The following is a 20,817-nucleotide window of genomic DNA, read 5'->3' on the forward strand; positions in this document are numbered from 1 at the left end:
ATTTATAAAATATATTAATTTCAATCTTATCTACGAGTCATTAATTTTAGATATAATTTTTATTTTCTCTATCACATATATATTCTCTATCATATATAAAATTGACAAATATCATATCCAATTATACTGCCAAAATGAGATTCGATCTAAAGATTCCGGACATTGCTTCCTTGTCTACGTAACAGTTCCGTTTCCATTAATAACTGATGATTTTCCTGACCCTTCATTAACCCCGATGCATTAATTTCAATCTTTTTCCAGGACTCTTTCATGCTTGCACATATTTTACGTCCATATTTACATCGTCCGATAGAAATAAAACATCGAACGCGAACCCCGCAGCGACCGGCGGTGATATATCCAGCGTAATCACGACCATACCGGGATTCAAGTCTGGTAGCCATCGTCCTACGAGATCACGTACACGCTCGAGTACGAGATGAGCGCCAAGAAAGGTTTGCGAAGGCACTGTGAGCAATAATTCTGTATCGCTTCCCCGTCCGCTCCACCCCCGGACCCCCTCGTGTGTACCAAGAGTTGATCTGCCAAACAACACCCCCGCCTTAGCCGCCTGGAAGCGCTTTGTCGATCACTCATGGTGCTATTCTTCATTCTTTTATAGCGATTTATGAGCGAATACCAGTCATGTGTCAATCGGTGCCGAGCAAATATTAAATCGCTCAATGTCAAGGTTACGTCTGATTTATCGGACTGATAAGATAGTAATTCAATGGTGATTAACTCGGCGAGCAATGGCATATTAATGTCAAACATAAACTGGGTTCTTCTATAATAATGTCATACGCACAATTATATATGTATTATACAGAGTAGTAAGTATGTTTTAAAATTTTATAAGTGTATTCATGGATAAAAAGTAAGAACAATTGTTCATATTTTTTTCTTTTGAAGAATTGAGTGATCTTCATCTAATATATGATAAAATGCAATACACTTGCTGCACATCTTACAATTTTAAAATAAAGCCAATATTTGAAACTAATTTTTTGCCATTATTTCAAAAACGAAATATTTTTCGTATGGACAATGGTTCTTATTTTTTATTCAGGAACAAAGTTTTAAAACATACTTACGACTCACCCTGCATAATATAATTAGATATATAATATTATGTCATATCGTACCAACTGTCATTTCAAAAAAAAATATCTGCAAATAATAATATCTGCCAAATATAATATCCTGATTTAATTGCAGTATTATTATCATTAGTTCTATTGTATTAATTTTTCTCTTCGATTTCTTTTTTAGTAACACATGTTCGGGATCATCTATATTTTACTGATGGAGACCGTTTCTCGCAGCGACGAATTGTCACGGCTCCCGCGCTTCTTCCGTATGAAAAAAATGACATCCGTGAGTGAAAGCAAAATTAATTAACGCTCTTGCTTCGGTGTAATGTTCCTCGTAAAATAAATACGGAGGCCGCCGTCGGCGAGAGACCGAACGAGCGCCGTGATGCGTCGTGAAAGGCGAAAAATCTTTCCCAATAATGGCATCACGGATCTGCCAATCAGAGCACCGATCGCGAACAGAAAAACGAGCAGCGCATACGAATGTATAGCGCGATGCACGTATGTATTATGTGTATGTGTGTGTATATATATATATGTATATGTACGCGCGCGCACTCGGTCCTTATATCTGCGTCTCTCTGCGCCCCGTAATTACCAGGGTCGGCCTTCACCGCGGCAATTTGTCAAGGCTGTAATAATCCCAGCGGACCTATGGCATTGTATACATATCGGCAGATGCCTCCCACCGGACCAGATAACATCGCCGTCCGCTCTCGGCCGGCCGGGGGCCCGTTCTCTTCTGGATGGTACCGATCGCCGGGCCCCGTGAAAACCATCCATTTCGAGTCCGCGGTACTATCATCGGCTCGGTTTTTGACGCCCGTTTCAAATTAAAGCCAATCAGCACGCGGATGTATCCAGCCTGTGTGATATACCAAGGCGTATATACAAATACTGTCTTTCCTTCGCTCCCTCGCGCTCTTTCTTCTCTCGCCAGAAGTATGCGCACGAGGGGGGAGAGACGGGGGGTCCGTTCTCACCTGTGTGACCGCCGTACTACGTAACACACGCGAGATCTCGTCGGACTGTAATTTATACGACTGACCCTCGTTACATCGCGATCCGTCATTCGCGATTATGAGGAAACGATGCTCGCGAGCTCTTAGATTCGGAGGTGAGGAGGAAGGAAAGGAGGGAACAGGGTATTTATTATGTATCGCGAGGTTGGATTCTGGCGAGAAGGGAGAAGTCCCGAGGAAACGCGGAAATATTTCTCGATAAAAAACGATGGAGGAGCATTATTGATATCGCACGCTATGATTTGACAATTGTTGCGTGGTGTTTATTTTGAGGACAGAGAGAACGCAACTTAAGTTATTTGTCAAATCGAATTACCTCTTTATTGTTAAGATATAAAAGTGCAAATAATTAACTATAATTGTGTTTAAATTATTTTTTTCACTTGAAAAATCGCAGTTTTGATCCGGCAACTGCTCATGTGAGGAAGTTTTATGTCCTTTAAAATATATAACAATTTTCAAATCAAAATATCAGCATTTCACGCATACGTAGCGTGCTTATAAACGTCAGAGATTTTAGGGGAAGCGCATACAAACATTAAGTGTTCGTAATGAGTTCGCGCATTTCACTCAACTCGGTTTCTCTCGAAGACCTAAACGATTTCCTATTTCAACGATCGTCGGTCTTTTCCAGAGACAGAGAGAAATAGAAATCAGCCATGAAAATGATACGTGAAACAGAAAGAGAGAGAAAATGAAAAAGGGAAGATCGCTCGACGTGACTAGCCGCATATCTTCTCCCTCCGTCCCTTCTTATATCTCGTCGTCTTTCCTTCTCTCTTCTTCATATACACGAGGTGTCTCTAGCTGGATCTCGGTTAATGGTGCATGGCAGTTGCAGGGGCCAGTACGTCAGGTCGGTGCAACAGAGTGCGAGCATCTAGCTATCTTGATGAGATCTTGTTTTCTGTGGGATCCCCCGCGGTGAGACGCGATTCGTTCTCCGTGTTGCGCGTTCCCGTTCCATCTCCGGAAAATCACCGATGACTGCGTATAGCACTATGCCGACGTACAACACGTACAGCAACGACGAAGAGACAGGAAACGATCGCAGCGCATGCGAACGCGATCAACAACGATGTGGCGAAAAAAAGAGAGAGAGAGAGAGAGAGAGAGAGAGAGAGAGAGAGAGAGAGAGAGAGAGAGAGAGAGAGAGAGAGAGAGAGAGAGAGAGAGAGACAGAGAGACAGAGAGCGAGCGAGCGAAAATGCAGCTTTAATTATGCGCGCATCGGTCGCTTACGCCTTACGCTCGCGGCTCTCTTACCGTAATTAATAATACAATTAGCACAGCAGCGTGCCACGATCGCCAGGCCATACCGTTTGAAAGTGAAAGTCCCCATCGCGTGTCTACCTTAAATTGTCGAAGAATTGAAGCGAGATTCGATCTCTGAATCTAACGCGCAACGCACGTGCGCAATTAAATTCTCATGTTTTGAAACGATTCAAGCGATTGTTGCTCGATTTTTGCTTGCCGCGCAACGATTTCCTTCGCGTGAGAAGCGCGTTTCTCGTTTCTTGGGTTTGAGCGCATCGGTAAAAACGCTCTTTTATACCCTTTCAGATGCGGAAATGAATTTAAGATTTGCGTATGATCGAAAACAAATTATACATTTCGAATCTCATTCATTTTAAATAGTTCAATTAAGATTTTCGTGTCTTTACGATTTTTTTTATTAAGAGAAACTCAGTATATAAATAACTACCCTCAGGAAACGCTTTTCAAGAATGCTCTTAAGAGACATCGTATAATCGATATCTCTCGGTGGAGACTGGAGACACGATTACGTCGGTGTGGTTCGTTTGATTATACCCATATTGTCCTTCTCGAAGAAACAACCGGTTTCTCTTTTCTCTTTTTTTCCACGGCGGATTCGTGCCATGTCCCTTTGCGGAAGATATTACCGACGAAAACCTCCGTCACATTCAACCCTAAAACGGCGTCCCAAAAAAAGGGGAGACTTTACTACGTCCTAATTGGGATGACAGAGACGTCAATGGCGGCCACGATCAAAGAGACCGTAAATGTTGGTTACGGGTGTAAACTACGGATTTTAGTGTCACCGAGAGTTTTTTAGGTTCCATAAGATACGCTATTTATGGGGTTGTGTAACCCGCCCTCGTAAAGTAAAGGCGTGCATTAATAAATAAAGCGATTACGCGTTCCGCGATCAACGCTACCTGTCCACTTTGCAAAATCAATTTCGCGTTTTTCCTTCTGTGCCACTCGATACGACCGTCACTATGCGATAATAAAGCGAAAACGCGCAATGTTATTTATGATATACCTCGCAGGAATTGATACTTGCGTTGCCATCGAGTTATATAGACATTTATGTTGATCAATTAACAAATTAAGTGCCGGTTGCGGAAACGTTTTCTTATTCAGGTAACAGTAAATATTAATTCTGCAAAAATATTAAGACTTACTTTATATTAATTTATGTACATCGGGCTAAAAATATATCTTAAGCGAAATATCAATTAGTATGAAAAATTATTAAATATTTACATATTAAAATCTATTATATAGCTAAGTTTGTTAAACATTTTTTATTTAAAATAATTCAATTTTCGCCAAGTAATTTATTATAAAATCGGGCGCACATTTTTTAGTATTAAATCTAAATGACGAATATTCATTCGGGCACAACTTCCTGCGTTCTTGAGAACATGAACTCTATGGGGAGACGTATCATTAGATAATATAATTATCAATGCACCGGCGCTATTATTATTGATATACCCGTTACTTCGTTTTTATATCGCATCGTGTGCCGTCATTCGTCGACAAGCATCGAGAATACTAATAAGATCGTTTACATCATTCAACTTCGTATTGTTGCGCGGAGTGTGTGATCAGCCGAGATTAAGCCCGATAATTAGATACACTCGAGAGATCGGATCGCAAGTAATTACAATAACTGCGCCCCGATCTTAATTAATCTTGATGAAAATTCTTATCGCTGCCGCATCTATCAGCACCAATCTTATGATGCGCGTATTCTTTACAATGTGACACCGTTATTTCAATAATATGCTTATGCTCTTGATAATAAACATTCTTTATGTTAAGTACAATTGTTCTATTATTAGACCTTACAAGAAAGAGGACGAATACTCAATTTTACATTATTTATAAATACATTGTTATACAATTTCCTTTCAGAAATAAGATTGCACAAGATCCGAGATAAGAAAATATTAGTAAAAAAATATTGTATCAAAAATTTTCAAAAATTTAAATCTTGTCTTGAGTGAATCTTTATAACAAAAATATTGTCTTGTCTCGATTTTTTTATCTAATATGAATAATGCTTAAAATAATATTTTACATATTTTTTATGTATATATTTATATATATTTTCGAAAAAACAGTTGCATATAATGATATCAGAATGCAGACGTGTCTAATTAAATAATTGTATAAAATTTTATATTGTTTATTTTATTTATTGTATTAATTGTTTCTAAATTTGCTAATATAAATGTTTTTACTTATTTAATTTGTTAAGTAGTTGTTTCGTATAATAAGTAATTTTTTTTTCATTCAATTTACATATATTCTAACTTTTCTTTTAAATCAATAATTTTGAAAGGACCACATAATCTTGATACTAATTAAAAATCTTGTCTTGAATTTCGAGACAAGAGAAAATAATATCAAGATGCTTATATTGTTGATATCTCCTGCAATTCTAGTCACATTAACATCAATAGTAATATCTCTTTGATTTAAAAAGCTTCTTTTGAGAGACATAATTTTGCTACGAACAAACTCGTTGGCGAAAATCAGTTTTTCAGCAGCGCTATATATTCTCAAGGTGACGTTTTATACGATCGTAAGGGCTTAGTCCGCTATTGTCGCAAGCCGACGTGAATGGGGACGAGTATTCTCCTTCTTGTAATTAGAAATTTATGCACTAGTTCGCGGGCGTGTTATTCAAATGTGACACCGCCACTTTGGCCCGGTTCGGACCGCATATCTCAGCCTATAATAATAAGCGATATTTATGCCCGCGACGATGTATGCCATTAATTATCGCCCCTAACGGGCCACACGCGACTATGTGTTACATGTTAAAAATCAACCTCTCCATCATCCGATTATTCCCCTCGTCCTCTTGTCGTGTGTTTCAGATTGTCTCGTATCCGGACAATATTTCTTATTGAACAAGAGGACACAATGCATTGTCGTCTTCGTCGTGACACGTTTATTCATTTGGCAACATGACATTTTTCTAAACTATATTTTTAAAAAAGTCAAACGTAGAATTTCTTACTATTAAAATTTTTTTACTGCATACAAATTATATAAATTATATAAAAATTACATTACTATAATTTTAAATAGTTTAAAGCTTATATTTCATGGATACATATATTCAATTTCTCTATTTTAAAAGAGTTTAGTTTTAGATCTAATAGATCAATTTCATCCAAACATTTGAACCATTAGCGGATCAAATTGTGAAAAGTTTATTAAGCTATTAAGCTTTTCTCAAATTTCTGAGCCAAGATAGAGATAAACCCTTGTCTTGCACATCAGATGTTTTAATCGACGTAAATATTTTTGCAATGATAATTAGACTTTTCACAACTTGATTCGCTAATGGTTCAAATATTATATTTGGATAAAGTTGATCTATTAGATCTAAAACCAAACTCTTTAAAGATAGAGGAATTGAATACATGTATCCATGTAATATAACCTTTGAACTATTTAAAATTATAGTAATGTAATTTTTATATAATTTATATAATTAATGTAGAAATAATATAAGCTCCTAAATCAACATCAGTAAGAAAGGCAGTGTTTAAACTTATTGCTGGTATAGTAATTAAAATTCCTACAGAATATTTACATGCGATACTTTTTAGTATCATGTCCCCATTGATACGGGAGATAACAGGAGAAACTAATGTTGAATTACATCTGGCTGGATCGGGAATCGAACCCAAATCTTTTGCTTTCCAGGCAACTGTTCTAGACCACTGAACTATTCAGTGATATGCGACTCCAAAGGGCCTATTACGATTCTTGATACGAGGTGAAAATTACAAAAGTGAGGAAATTCACTAGAATATCTACAATTTCATTTGTCGAAATCTAGTAAATCTGCTCATTTTTATAATTTTTATCTCGTTTGAAGGACCGTAATAGACCCTCTGAGCGATGTTGGTATCTCGCTCGATGGATGTAATGCTAATTGCCACGAACTTTTTAAACTATTTAAAATTATAATAATGTAATTTATAATAAAATAGTATAATATTTGTATGAATAATTTAATTCGAGCTTTTTCTATGTAACACTTAAGCGAGTGCGCAAAAATGCTCGCGATTTATTATCGTGCATCGAATTAAGTATTTCTCGCGCATCTTAATCCTCGCTATGTCCGCGTCGATCGGGTCGATATATGAAGCAACGAGCTCATAAAACCGGCCGAGGAGAAACGAAGAAGCGCTTCGTTTACGATCGATCTCGCTCCTGTCGCGCGAAGGACTCGCCGCGAAGGAAAACCACCGGTGGAGCAGCTGCTGGGATCGTAAAATCCAATCAAGAGTCCCACGCAGGCGAGCGATCGGTCTCTCTTTCGGAGTGTGTCTTTTAATAAAGTCCGGAACACAAGATAGCGGGATCACGGACGCCGGTTGAGACAACGGGGGGTGTTCCTGCGCGGAATAGGAGGGAGTGAAAACACTGGCCGAGAGTTAACCGCCCCTATCTCTGCTTCTTTCTCTTTCGGCAACCCCCATCGAGAGGGCTAACTTCTTGACACCGGGGCGACGAGACCAGATAACGATCCCGGACTGACGTATGCGTGCCCCGTGAGCGTTTGTTACACGGCGCGATTAACGGTGCGAGCTTTCATTATACGTCGGCAGTCTCGTAGATTCCATTAAAGCGATTTACAATCTTCGAATAACGCGCAGCGTCGTCGTGAACGCTCGAAGTAAACAGAGGAAAGGAGGACTCTCCTCACGCGAACTTGAAATGAGAGATAATTTCGAATTTTTATATTTGTACAAAATATTTTTCTATTAAACTGTCCTCGTATTTTTCTTCTTGAATTTAACATTGAAAATAATTTTTTTTTCGTAGAATTTAAAATGAAATATAAAAAAAATTTTAAACAAGAGAGAGATTAATTATATGTAAAAATACAAATTTTTATTTCGAAAATTAACTTTTCTAATTAATGTGCACGAGGCACAAATTTTTTTAGTCCATATATCAAGCGTGTGATTAAATCTAAAAAAATTCGAGATTTTTCATAAATTTTGTTTATCCTTCTTCGAAGAAGCGTAGGCGAGAATCGTTTCTCACATCAATGACTTTGATATTTTTCTCGCCTACGATTTTTCAGGGAGGTAAAGAGAGATTTATTAAAAATCTCGAATGGGGATTTTTAATCACACTTCATATATAGACATATAAGAAAATTTGTATCTCATGCATATTAATCAATTTTATCGGAAAATTAATTTTCGTTGAAACTGACGCGCTACCATTCGCGTCTGACCTTATTTGCTGCGAAATATAAAAAAAAATCTCGTTTTAATCTTTTTCTATTTTATGCGAAAATGTTTTTACGTAGGCAAATCGACCTTTCAATCGGACCGTACCGATGCAAGTCGCGCTTTCTCATCCCACGCTGGAAAAAGGAACGATCCTCTTTTTCTCGAAGGAACACCCCCTCGCCGCGCGGCGTTTATAAGCAGGGTGTTGCCCTTGCTCGTGCAAAGTGATACGCCAATAGGTACGATTTCGCGTTTCTAAATCAGCCTTTCTATCTCGCAGCGACGGCTCGATAATGGTCGAAGGAACGCGCGGCTGTCGATGGTTATGGAAAACGCGCTTCGCCTCGATACGGGGGCGCGCAATCTCTCTTTTCTTTTATTCGCCTCTCGCGCGCATTGTCGATCCGCGGATAGGGAGAGACCCCCGTGTTCTGTCTTCGAGATCCGGTCGACCTTTTCCCGCGCGTTCCCACGTGCGAAATCGCGGCCGAGGAGCGAGCGACGGCCACGTCCCGTGCTTGTAAATGCATTGTCCATTCGCGCTCGCTCGAAAATCGCGCGATATGCACACATCGCCGGCGGGGCCGGTGCGGTATCGACGTCGGCTATCGGATGGTGAAGGAAGCCGAACGCGCTCTCGTACGGAAAGGAGTAGGGAGATCGGTATCTTCACGCTGCGCGTTGCCGTGTTGCGAGAGATGGAACGTCGACGGCTTGACAAATTGCCCCCTGATTCGCGTTTTCGCTCAAAATCAATCACTCCGCACGTTAGCGTGTCACCTTTGCACTCGACTCCGGCGCGACTCCGGCCGAGTAATTGCCGGATTCTCCTCGCTGTAATTTGCGGATCGCGCGCCGCATCGTCAACTTCGCGATGGGCGCCTAATCTCCGGCTAAAAGTCGCTCGGCGATCGATCGTCCTCGCCGTCCCGTCGACGTTACTGTCGGTGCGAATAATATCAGCGCGCGAATTTCTCGTCTGCAACGGCGTATAATTCTCACGCGGCTGCGCGGTAATGGGGTCGATGGTATTCCTCATATTGATTATGATTATTGATCGATTGGCACGAAGGAAGTTTGTTGCGGCTGCAGCGAAAATTGAATATCGATCCGGCTTTCACCGCGTCCGCTCGCAAATGAAATTTCATATTCGAAAAATAAATTCGAAATTGATAGCCGGGTCTACGAGTTTCATTTACACGTCCTAACAAAGTAGTTAGTAGATCAAAGTTTCCATATTTCAATGTTCTAAGAGAATATAGATGGTTTCTAATTAAACTGTTGTTAAGGAAGACGTAAAATATCACCGTTGACTCTCATTAATTCATTCGACTTCTAATATATCAGAGATACTAGATCAAAGTTTCCACACTTTGCGGAATTCTAAGAATATAAAGCACTAGGTTTCTAATTAAATCGTTGTTAAGGAAAATGCAAAGCGATGCGAGTAAAGTGTAAAGTGAATATTGCCTCGTGACTCTCATCAATTCATTCGATTTCTAATGTATCAGCATCACGTATCCTATTCCGTTGAAAAGAAGATCGATTGTATTCAACTTGAAATCGCGTCGTTTCCCGATGATCTCCGATATCGGCTCCTATTCTCGCCATCAAAGCCGACGAAATTAATTACGCTCACGCGGTGAGCTCTGCGCCGAGTTTCGAAAGGAAGTCTCGAGCGAGAGAGGAGATGCAGCTCCCATTTCTTGCTGACGCATCGCGGCGCGCGTATGTGTATGGTGTGTACCCAGCAGCATCGTCTCTTGCATATACTCTCTTGGTACAGCGAGAAACAGGGGCAGGGTGGAGAGAAGAGAAATCAGGACCAGCGGTCTAATAAAAAGATGTAGGAACGATAATGCAGTCTCCAGAAAGTCCTTTGGGCGCACAATGGGGTGTATCATGGCTGGGATGACACGGCCCTTTCCTGTCAATGCTAACCCACAGGCGTCGCATTGTGCCTTAAGGTCTCTATATCCACGTCCCTCCTGTCCCTCGAGAACTCGCGAGCGAGCGAGGCGCGTCATCCTGCGAATCTTCTTCCTTCTCGGGCGGTGAGAATCAGAGGTCGGAGGTGCCATCGAATAAACTCTCTTCCGGCTAGCGATCGATTAATTATTCGCCGTCAATCTTTTATAGCGAACGAGACTGCATAAGATTCAAAACATTTTTCGTAATAATATATTGGTATTGAGTGAAAATTTTCAAAAATTTAAATATTGTCTTGATCTTGAATGAATCATAGCAAGATTTATCTTTATCTTGTCTCGATTTTATTATTAATTTTAGTCGGATATTGAATAATTGTGTAAAGTAATATTTAACATAATCCTTATAATTTAGGATAACTATTTATGTGTTATTTATTTACTCCCCAAAATATTATATATGTGTATTCGTTATCTTTGTATACGAATTCTCGTTACCTTTATATACGAAGGCAGTTACACATACAAGGATTCCAGAATGTAAATATAGCTCACATCCATACAATCAAAGAAACCATGTGTTGTATTCAAAGTTTTGTATAGCTAAATAATTGTGTAAAATTTTATATTGTTTATTGTGTATTAAATGTTCTTAAATTTCTTGACATAAATATTTTTATTTATTAAACACAACTTTCTAAATTCGTATATAATATAATAATTTTTTTTCATCTAATTTACGAATGTACATATTTTAGTTTTTTTTTTTTCAACAGTCAATAATCTTGACAAAACCATAATCTAAATAATTTCAATCTTGATATTGTCTTGATAATTAATTAAAAATCTTGTCTTAATCTTGTCTCAATATCATGACTAATTTTGATATTTCGTATAATCTAATATGAATGATTTAAAAAATACTATATACAAAAGCAAATGTACATATATAAGACAATCGGCATCTAAAATGAAACATAAACCGAGAAATTTTGTTCTTATCGTTTCGAAAACATCTACTGATGATGAAGAAGAGTCATTGCGAGCATTCTTCCTGGTTTCGAATCAGAAATATACGACGATGACATGGAGACAAAAAGATGATAGAGAACGAAGATGGTGCTACGCGAAGTGAAGAAGATTCGATCTTCTCTGGGACTCCCTAGGGATCTCCAGAGTATTCGGTGACAGGCAAACAAAAGATTGTCGGGGGCCTTTTGCGGGCGATACAGTGTTTTCTAAAATTCATAACAGGCCCCGATTGTCCGGAGTATGTGGGGGGCCTTTCACGTAAACTCGTGATTGCGCTACGCCGTTTTTCCTCGCACATAAACGATTTTCCGCAAGGATGCAATATTTCGCTAATTCTTTTGTCCATTTCGCCAGCTCGTTACTCGCGCGAGAGAATCTCAAAGGAGACACTACAAAAAGCGCTGTAATCCCAAAGTTTATCTCCAAAGATATTATTTCCGGATTTTAAACATATTTTACATAATTCTTTTCGCTGCCCGGTTTCAGAAACTGATTGACCAGAATAAAAAAATAAATGTATGATCATAGAAATATATGTAGCTATATTATAATACGAGAGAAATAATCCGTAAAATAAATTTCTCATTAATCCTAAATTAATATCTCATTAATCTTATTAAACCTTATCTAATCTATTTTTACAATCGTCACTCTTATAAAATATAATCAACTATCGACACTCTTAATCGAGGGGCGAAAATTAAACGGTTCATCAATTAAACCCCCCGTAAATCTTTCGAGAAGTTCGTGGCCTCTGTTTGGTTTCACACACTAGGGAACGATCTGCGTATTTTTTCCCATCTTTTCGAGTAGAGGTCTAATAAAAAAATCGAGACGCACATCGCGGGACGGGGACGAAAGTTATTGCGGGAAAGAGCCGCGGCTCGAACGACTGTTTTTCCCATGAACGGTCCCGATCTACGCGAGAGAGCAAATTGAAACGATAAGGCGGATATAGCGCGTCGGCACGCGATCGCGCAGGCGTATCAAATTGATACGAGCGAATAATAACTTTATCTCGGCGCGCACACGTCGATGCTGCCGCGTCCGCCTTTGAATGGACCGATCAATTCGCCTAACGTCTTTTTAACCCAATTAATTAGCCGGCGACCGGCGAGCGGGGAGGGCTAATGCGAAATACTTGTAGTTGACCGGCAGTGACGTCATTGGCACGTCATCCGCGCTCTCGTCCTTCCCCGGCGCGATCACACGCCGCTCCTCTCACTTCCGCCGCTATAATAGATATTAATTGCCGCACGAGCCGCTTCGATCGATAGAACGCGGCACTTATCGTTTTTATGCCACGTGGTCCGACGATTGACAGGAGAACGTGAGTCTTGTTACGATTAATCTCAGGCAGCATTTGATATGTTTTGCCGTCGAAAATTTCTCAAAGACAACTGTAAAATTGCATTTATTCTTCTCAACGTTTGAGCATCGGCTTAAAATTGTACTTTAATCCACAGATCATTTCACATCAATCAACAGCATAATATTCTTTCAAATTATCGTAGCTTCGGAAAATTCGGAGTGAAGAGAAGAGAGTCTATGAAAAGAAAATGATTTCAAATTTACGCTTTATCTCTCTAATTTTTAGGGGTTGTTTAGGGATTTTTAATATGTTCGGAAAGATGCTGTGCATCAGAAAGTGAAATCTTCTGCATCAATAAGAACCAATAAATACCAGCGAATATCATACCAGCAAAGCTTTACCTGCCAAGTCAACTCGATTTGTCTTCTTACAAGAGATTGGCTTCTGTTTTTGCTAGATTGCACCGAAACACCGGCGGAAGAATCCGTTTAACATTCGCCTGGCTAATCCCGCGATCGGTCCACATCTACGTCGAGATCGTGGATCCGGAAAAATCGACGACAGAGACATATACCGGGGCCGGTTTCCAGACAATTTCACGCGGGGCTCTGACCGGGACGGAGTTAAACCTATTATTATCATACTTCGTCCCCCGTAGTGAAAATGTCAAACGGCCATCTCGCATGGTTGAGTCCTCGTCATCGGTCGGGGGAGGCAAGAGAAGCCCGATGGCGGTCACATCAAAGCTGAGGGATCCTTCTCGCGACGCAGGACTCGCACGACAGGACACGTCCGTCTTACGTTTGACCGACAACCCTGTGTCTTGTCTCTATATTTCTCTTTTTCCTTTTTTTTTTATCTCATCGTATATCTCCGGTCTCGTCGTTCGTGTGTGGTGTCGTTTGATCTGTACGTTGTTTAAATGGATCTCGAACCGAGTCAAATCGTCCGCGCCAGTGATTGGCTCGCTTTTCGGGAAACCAGTCCGTGATATGTACATTTGTGGTTTTTAATCCTTCGTATCTCACGGGATTCTCCCGAGGATGAGGGGCAGGAAGAAGAAGTGGACGGCGAAGCCGCGAAGTAAAAAAACCGATCGTCCGATCGCGAGAGCAACGAGCAAAACGAAAGAAGGGAGGAATGAAATGAAAACGGAAGCTCGGAGGAGCAAAAACCGTCGATATATGTGATGAATCGATGAATTCCATTCGCATTCACGTACGAACGGCACTTGTTGAACCGCGCTCGCCGAAATCCGTAAATTATTAGTGATAATCGCGACAACATTTAGAGGAGAATGTTTCAGCTCGTGCTAGATAATTGATTTTTATTAGAAAAATTAATTAAATATTGGGGAAATTATGAAAACTATTAATTATTACTCTTTAATCTATCTATAAAAGATTCAAGTTTTGGATGCCATTTCGATAAAGATGCCTTACAAGATACATTCGGTTTCCAATTTATTCGCTACAGTTTCAAAAGACATATCTACGACGCATGAAACGCAAGTCCTCGCTCGCGACCACAAAAAGATGCCATTTGCAGACTCACTGAAAGAACACGATCCGACGCGATAAAAAAGCCAAGACGACTCCTTCCAAGGGAAGACGATTTCGACGAGGCGGACGGAGGCCAAAGAACGAAAAAGCCATCGACAGGCGGCAAAATCGATAGGAGCCAATGGCCGGCACAAGCATCAATCGTTGACTCATCCCATTTGGATCACAAAAGTACGTCGAATTGGGTCGCTCTGGGTCGTTCGTAAGGACCCGTGTGTAAGGCCCCTCATCTCATCGAGCGAACAATTATTTTGCGGGTCCCTCTCGCTCTCCCTCTCTCTTCCTCGCTCTTATTCGCTCCTCCAGTTCGAGACAGAATATATATCCCGCAGCGCGACGTCCACCAACGCGCGGCAAGACAAATGGCCTCGTGACGGCGGCTACATTACGTTTCAAAACTGGCCTAATCGTCGGCTTTCCGGCGATGAGAAAGAGGGGCCCGATATATAAAGCCGCGGGGCCATATACCTGCATCGGCAGGCGAGATGTGGCGCGATACATTGTCTTTCCCGCGCGTCTGCCGCCGCAACGTCCTCTCATTTTAAAGATTCATCGTCGGCACGCTTTCCAAATCGCAGAGAGATTTTCGAGCGTAGATTTTTCTTCATTCGTAAATTAGCGCCGCTTCTTTACGATAGATGGATAAGTAGATAGGGAGAGAAAATATTGCGCTACTGTTAAAGCTGCATCATTGCATACCGATGAAATTGCGATGGGGCGATGAGCGTAAGAAAACAAATCAGCATTTTTTTCCTTTTATTTATTTATATCGCCATTAATATTACCGCGTCGATGTAATATTAATGTCTTTAATTGATCGTTTTCTCCGATTTGTAGTTTATGAGAGGACGGCGAGAACAATAGAACGCTCGGACAAAGTATCGCCGATTTATTTCTCTATCCCGACGATGTTCCGTGTTCAATCCGGCTATAAAATTAATGATCAGCTCGTGTCCAAGTTGCGACCGCCTTGCGCAACGAACCAGGCGTGATCTGCGAAGAGATGATCCTACACCTGACGTCGAATCGAACCGAGCCCGGCAAACCCGTAAACTTCTCCGCTTTAACTATAAAAATGTGGAATCCTAATTGTTATAATTGTATACATGTACGGACAGGATATTACGAATAATAATAAATATTACATTATATTGTAAATAAGACATAAAAAGAAAATATCTTTTGTTGAGATAGCTAACTAAAAATGCATTATTTTAAGAGCAAGACGCAACGGTTATAACTCCATATTTTTCAAAAAATCGAAAATTATTTTTTACGCACGCTCACGCGTCCATTAAAAAATTAACCCCTTCGTAGCGCAGCGCGTGTCGACGCGCAAAAATAATTCCGGATTTCGCGAATAGCCATCCCTTACTCTCCCCTCTTCGAAACGAAAGCCGGCAGTGGCGGCTTTTCCTATCGCTTTTTTTCGGCGAATTTTCCGCGAACTAGCAGAACGATCGTCCTCGGGAGTAGCCGGAAATCGCCCTGTTATCCGTCGAACGTTGTGCGAAAATACGAGGTGCGAAAAACCGATTGTAATCGCGCTGGGTCTACAGGGACCTCGCGGATTCATTGCATCAACAATATGCGTTTGGAAAAAAAACAGCGGCGTGAAAATCCTATGGGCATAGGAATATTTGATCGAATTATCGATGTTTAAAAAGAAAAAGAAGATAAATGAATCCATTAAGTTAAATTATACAGTATTTTGTATAATTCTTCAGTCGTAAAATCTTTCACTTTTCTTTTAATCTTTTTTTACCGGGAATTCACATGGAATCTTATTTGTTGTCGCAAATTGATATTTTTCATTTCTTTGTATGACGTAATTATTTATTAAGAAAATGAATAAAATCATGTGTTATTAACATATATTTCGTTTTGTTTTAAGAATATAATTTTGCTTTCGAATATAACAATCAAATCCTTTCCTCTAAATTGTTGCCCATACTCTATATATCAAACTGGCATCGCGATCAGACAAGTCGATAGGCGATCTCTCAGGATCGGACAATCAGGTCCGTGAAACGCTCGTACGGCTTTCATTCGCAGGGCGTGACGCGTTTTCAGCAAGAGTCGAGACCGCATTGTCCGCGCTATTCAACGCTCGAGGAGAAATATACCCCGCGGAAGAGAATACCATGGAAACACGAAGGAAAGATTGCGTGAAGTATCGCTGGTATAACTGAAGAAATGAAAACCTGTCGCAGACTCATCTGTGGTGAAAAGAGGGACGAAACCGAGTGAACCATGCAAATCATGGGTCTTTGGCGTCTGCGATTTTCGTGGCATTGTCCTGCAAAAGACACTAACTTCCCGGAATTGTTGAGCAAATATTTCACAAGTGAAAGTCCGAGACTGACACTTGCGCATCAGAGGTGTCAATCAATGACACTTTAGAGCGAGAAAATTTTTCCAGTTGTTAAAAAATGACTTTATAGAGTTAACATTAACAGATTAATTTTAGGAGCCTAAAGAAACAAATATAATTTTTTAACTGCATCTAATAATATGCATCTATTATTGATACAATCCCCACTCGTGCACGTTGAAAAATAGAGTTTGTAAAAAGGCAATTAGGAAGATGCGCGAAAAAGGAAGTTAACAACGCGATCGGGACCGTCAAAAAACCCATCAAATACCCCATGCCGAGAATGCGACCGCCTTACGTTCGGTAACAAATGATAGTTTTGATAATTAGCGGCTTCTTTTCTTCGTTTCCCAACGACTGCCTTGTCGCAACATACCTCGAACAATGTTAAGAAATAGCAGGTGCGTGTAGAGTATTTAAAAACACGTGATAATACTGAAGTGTTAATTCTTTCAAGACATGTCGCATCAGAATCGTAATATAATTATCAATGTTTTATTCACCATTTAATTTACTTTCATCACGTCACTTATGAGTCGCACACTCGGTATTTAACACAGGCAATATATTTGCATAACAGAATGTGTGTGTATGCATTTTGTTTTGTATAATCTGAATAAAGTAAATTAAGGAGATATAAGAGCAATTACATTGGCTGGAATCACGCAACATCGATTTATACCATCACATCACGATCGAAACACATCGCAGAAGATAACGTCCTTTTTACCGGACACCTGGTAGATTTTATCTGTCTCAGGCTAATGGTCACTCAACTCTTGTCGTGCACCGGTGTCTTTTACACACGTTCGTGCGAGCGATTGCGCAGGACACGGTGACCGCCTATTCGTCCTTCGTGGGGGTTCCTCCGGCATGCTGGTATTGGTTAACTTTCCGTAAAGCGATCGGGTAGCACGATCGATCTCCTCCGCGCGAGGATCGTGTCAGGGCTGACTATGAGCCAACTTTTACGTAATAACCGTCTTGTTCCAGCGTGGCATTGCGAAATGCCATGGCAGAAGACATAAAGTCTCACGCGAGGACGAAAAGGCAATTTGAGACCATCGATGCGTAAGCGAGATTCGAGACTCGATATTCGATTATTCGTCTTCAATAGGTAGGTCAGTTGAATCTAGACTTCGAATTCTAGACTTCACAAACAGATCGTCAAAAAAGACTTGGGGCGTTAATATTTTCTTTAATAAATAAGTACACAAGATCTTTCTAACTGGACGTATCTGTTACGTTAAAAATAAATAAATAAATAAATCTAATACATCAATATATTAATAAATCTAATACATTTCGTGATTCATGAATTTGACATTGTGCAACTTTTAACCTTTTAACATATAAAATTAATAATTTGTGTGAGTTAAAGTAAAACTTTGCCCTGTAGAATATATAATTTAATTTCAAAATGTGTGTAAATATTATCTTATATCGAACTAACTTTTTTATAATGACTGTAATGAAATAACTTTTGTATAATGATCACAATTTTAATTACACGATAAAATTCATAAACGTAAAAATTTTAATTCTACAGAGCAAGTTTTTATTTTAATTCACAAATTAATTTTAGATTTGAAGGCTAAAAGTGTATTGTGCGATGTCAAATTCATGAATCTCGAAATGTATTAGATTTATTATTAATTTTTGACACAGATAATCCGCCAGGTCCTCTCTTATGGTTAAAAAAACCGAGACAGGGTTTCAATCAGATTGCTCGAAACATTGCATCTACTTTTTATTCTTCTCCTTTGCGTGCCCAGAATTTGCTGATACTCGGAAAGGTATAGGCAAGGATAGAGAGAAGGTAGATAAGACAAAGGAGAGGTTTCGAGTCGCCGAAGGAAGTCCGCGGTGCGGGGATTACGCAAACTCCATCCGTGTAATTTGTCTAACAACGTAATAAGTGACTTCTTGCTTACTTTGCGCGGACGGTATAATCGCAACCGCCCGCCGCCAATGGACGACCGGCGTCGGATTGAAAGTGTCATTATAAACGCGGCCACACACACATAAATCACAATAGCGTTGGCGCAGGCTTGAACGCCGGTCTCTAAATTGAATGCAATTTCTAGTCGCGAATCACTTGTTGTATCTCGTCAATTCTAGGCTTCCGAAAAATATTCAAATAATTATGCATTAGCGTGATTACAATTGTTTATTTAAAAGTGCGTATATAAAAATGTACCGTTTTATTATCTTATCATCATTGGTGTGAATTTCGCGTATAACTTTGTGTTCAACTAATTAATGAGAACCATACGAAACCGCTTCTAATTAATCTTCATAGGAAAAACGACCGTAATTAAAAATTACAATTACATTTTGCGATAAAACATTTGTTTACCATATGTCATTGAGCGGTAAATACTTTTATGTACGTAGATATCTGACGAAATAATTTTCTCTGCAAAAATATTTGTCAGAAAAGTGATATTAGTTTTGGTGTGTAACAAATGTTAATGCAGTTATAATCAAATTTGTCATTTTCAATAATTAATCAAAATAAGATTATCTCTCATTATCTTTAAGCAAAATATTGATAATTGATTTTTATTTAAAAGTGTCCCACGAATGGTTCAAGTTAGAATTATTTAAAATTATTTAATTAAAATTATTTAAAATAGATGAAAAAAGTGATAACATAAATGGAAGAAAAATTAAAGAATTTTAAAAAACATCAATTAATAAAAGAAAAAAGGTGTTTTCTCTTCTTTCCTGTGCCGCATCTACCACAATTAGCTCTTACTCGCCAATGTTATCATTTCATAATTGTTATTATTTTTAATTTTGATAAATGGAAGAATTATTCTTTCGAATAATTGAATTTTTAGGAATGGCCTCGAAAATTATTTAATACTCGCGACGATAGGAGTTCGTGATGGGATCGGCATCGCAATCTGGCAATGCCGTTTGTATAGCACTGTAAACAAGCGTTCGGCGAGGTTACAGGGCGCGAGTAAATGGTATGTAAACCGTGTGCCGACTTCACCCTTGGCCTCAACCCTGGGCAAGTATCCCTCTCTTTCTCTCCCTCCCTCTCTCTCTCTCTCTCTCTCTCTCTGTCTCTCCCGCTCTCCTCGCACTCCGCAAACTCCATTAAAACATTATCCACGTGCCGATGCGCTCGGAAAATCAGACGCGACTATCCAGCTTCCGCGGCGTATTGATATTACATCCCACGATGGGCGTCCTCTCGTGCAGTTATATACATATGTATACATATATATATACATATACATATATATATATACACATACATACACGTACAAACTCTCGAATCTCCATTCCGTGGCCGAGCGCACTCGGGATCGACCGGGCCGTCAGGCTTTCGAGTTTTCGAAAAGGGTCGAAAGCCGCCCCCGCAAACACCGCGGATGTACATTCGTTAAAAAAAAACGAAAACAAAAAACTGTCGATAGACTTGCGGCAATGTGGGCTTTCCGCTCGCGAAAATGTCGAAGGGTATCTGCCGGGAGCATCGAGTAGCCAGTGAAAATACGGCAGGTATTCATATCGACGGTGTAATCGTGTTTGTCTGAGAAGAGATTTTACTCAAGAGCGAGCGTATCTCAACGATCACGATATTGGTATCCATCGTGCGGAAAGAACAATCCTGTCGTTAAGCGTAATTGATTTGATTGCGTTATTCGTCTTCTTAACCGAACTAGTGTCTGATAAATTGTTACAATCGATAATGTTTGAAATTTTCTGAGAATGCCACGAAAAAATGAAAATATAACGCGCGGAGAAAAGAGACGGAAAACGTAAATAACGACGGATAATTCCTCGACTTCGCACCGCTTCCGGAGATAGGATTAAAGCACCCTGCGAGAGCCATTTTTCTTGATTCGCACATTTTTCCGCTCTATTATTTGAATCAGAATCGGAAGGACGCATTCTCATTCGAGTCACAAGAATTTATAGAAAATACACACAAATCTCTTTCTCATATCT

At 39.7% G+C, this 20,817-nt stretch overlaps 2 protein-coding genes across 7 annotated transcripts in view; one reads left to right on the forward strand and one right to left on the reverse strand.

The window, feature by feature from the left end:
- Nucleotides 1-20,817, reverse strand: part of LOC145976650 (uncharacterized) — a 279,978-nt gene that overhangs the window by 244,848 nt on the left and 14,313 nt on the right. The window lies entirely within an intron of this gene.
- The window catches only part of LOC145976649 (uncharacterized), a 247,172-nt gene that overhangs the window by 199,791 nt on the left and 26,564 nt on the right, over nt 1-20,817 (forward strand). For 2 of the 5 annotated variants that reach the window (XM_083107883.1, XM_083107884.1), the window contains 2 exons: nt 314-455; nt 1,273-1,377. The exons of 1 other annotated variant lie outside the window; for it this stretch is intronic. In XM_083107883.1, the coding sequence (XP_082964009.1) occupies nt 440-455; nt 1,273-1,377 (121 nt within the window). In that variant the 5' untranslated portion in view covers nt 314-439. The remainder of the gene's footprint in view (nt 1-313; nt 456-1,272; nt 1,378-20,817) is intronic. 2 more of the 5 variants (XM_083107879.1, XM_083107882.1) reach the window with 1 other exon arrangement.

This window comes from Camponotus vicinus, unplaced genomic scaffold (assembly GCF_025532165.1).
Source record: "Camponotus vicinus isolate PSW18456_S1 unplaced genomic scaffold, iyCamVici1.0 SCAF_9, whole genome shotgun sequence".
In the NCBI taxonomy this organism is placed as follows: Eukaryota; Metazoa; Arthropoda; class Insecta; order Hymenoptera; family Formicidae; genus Camponotus; species Camponotus vicinus.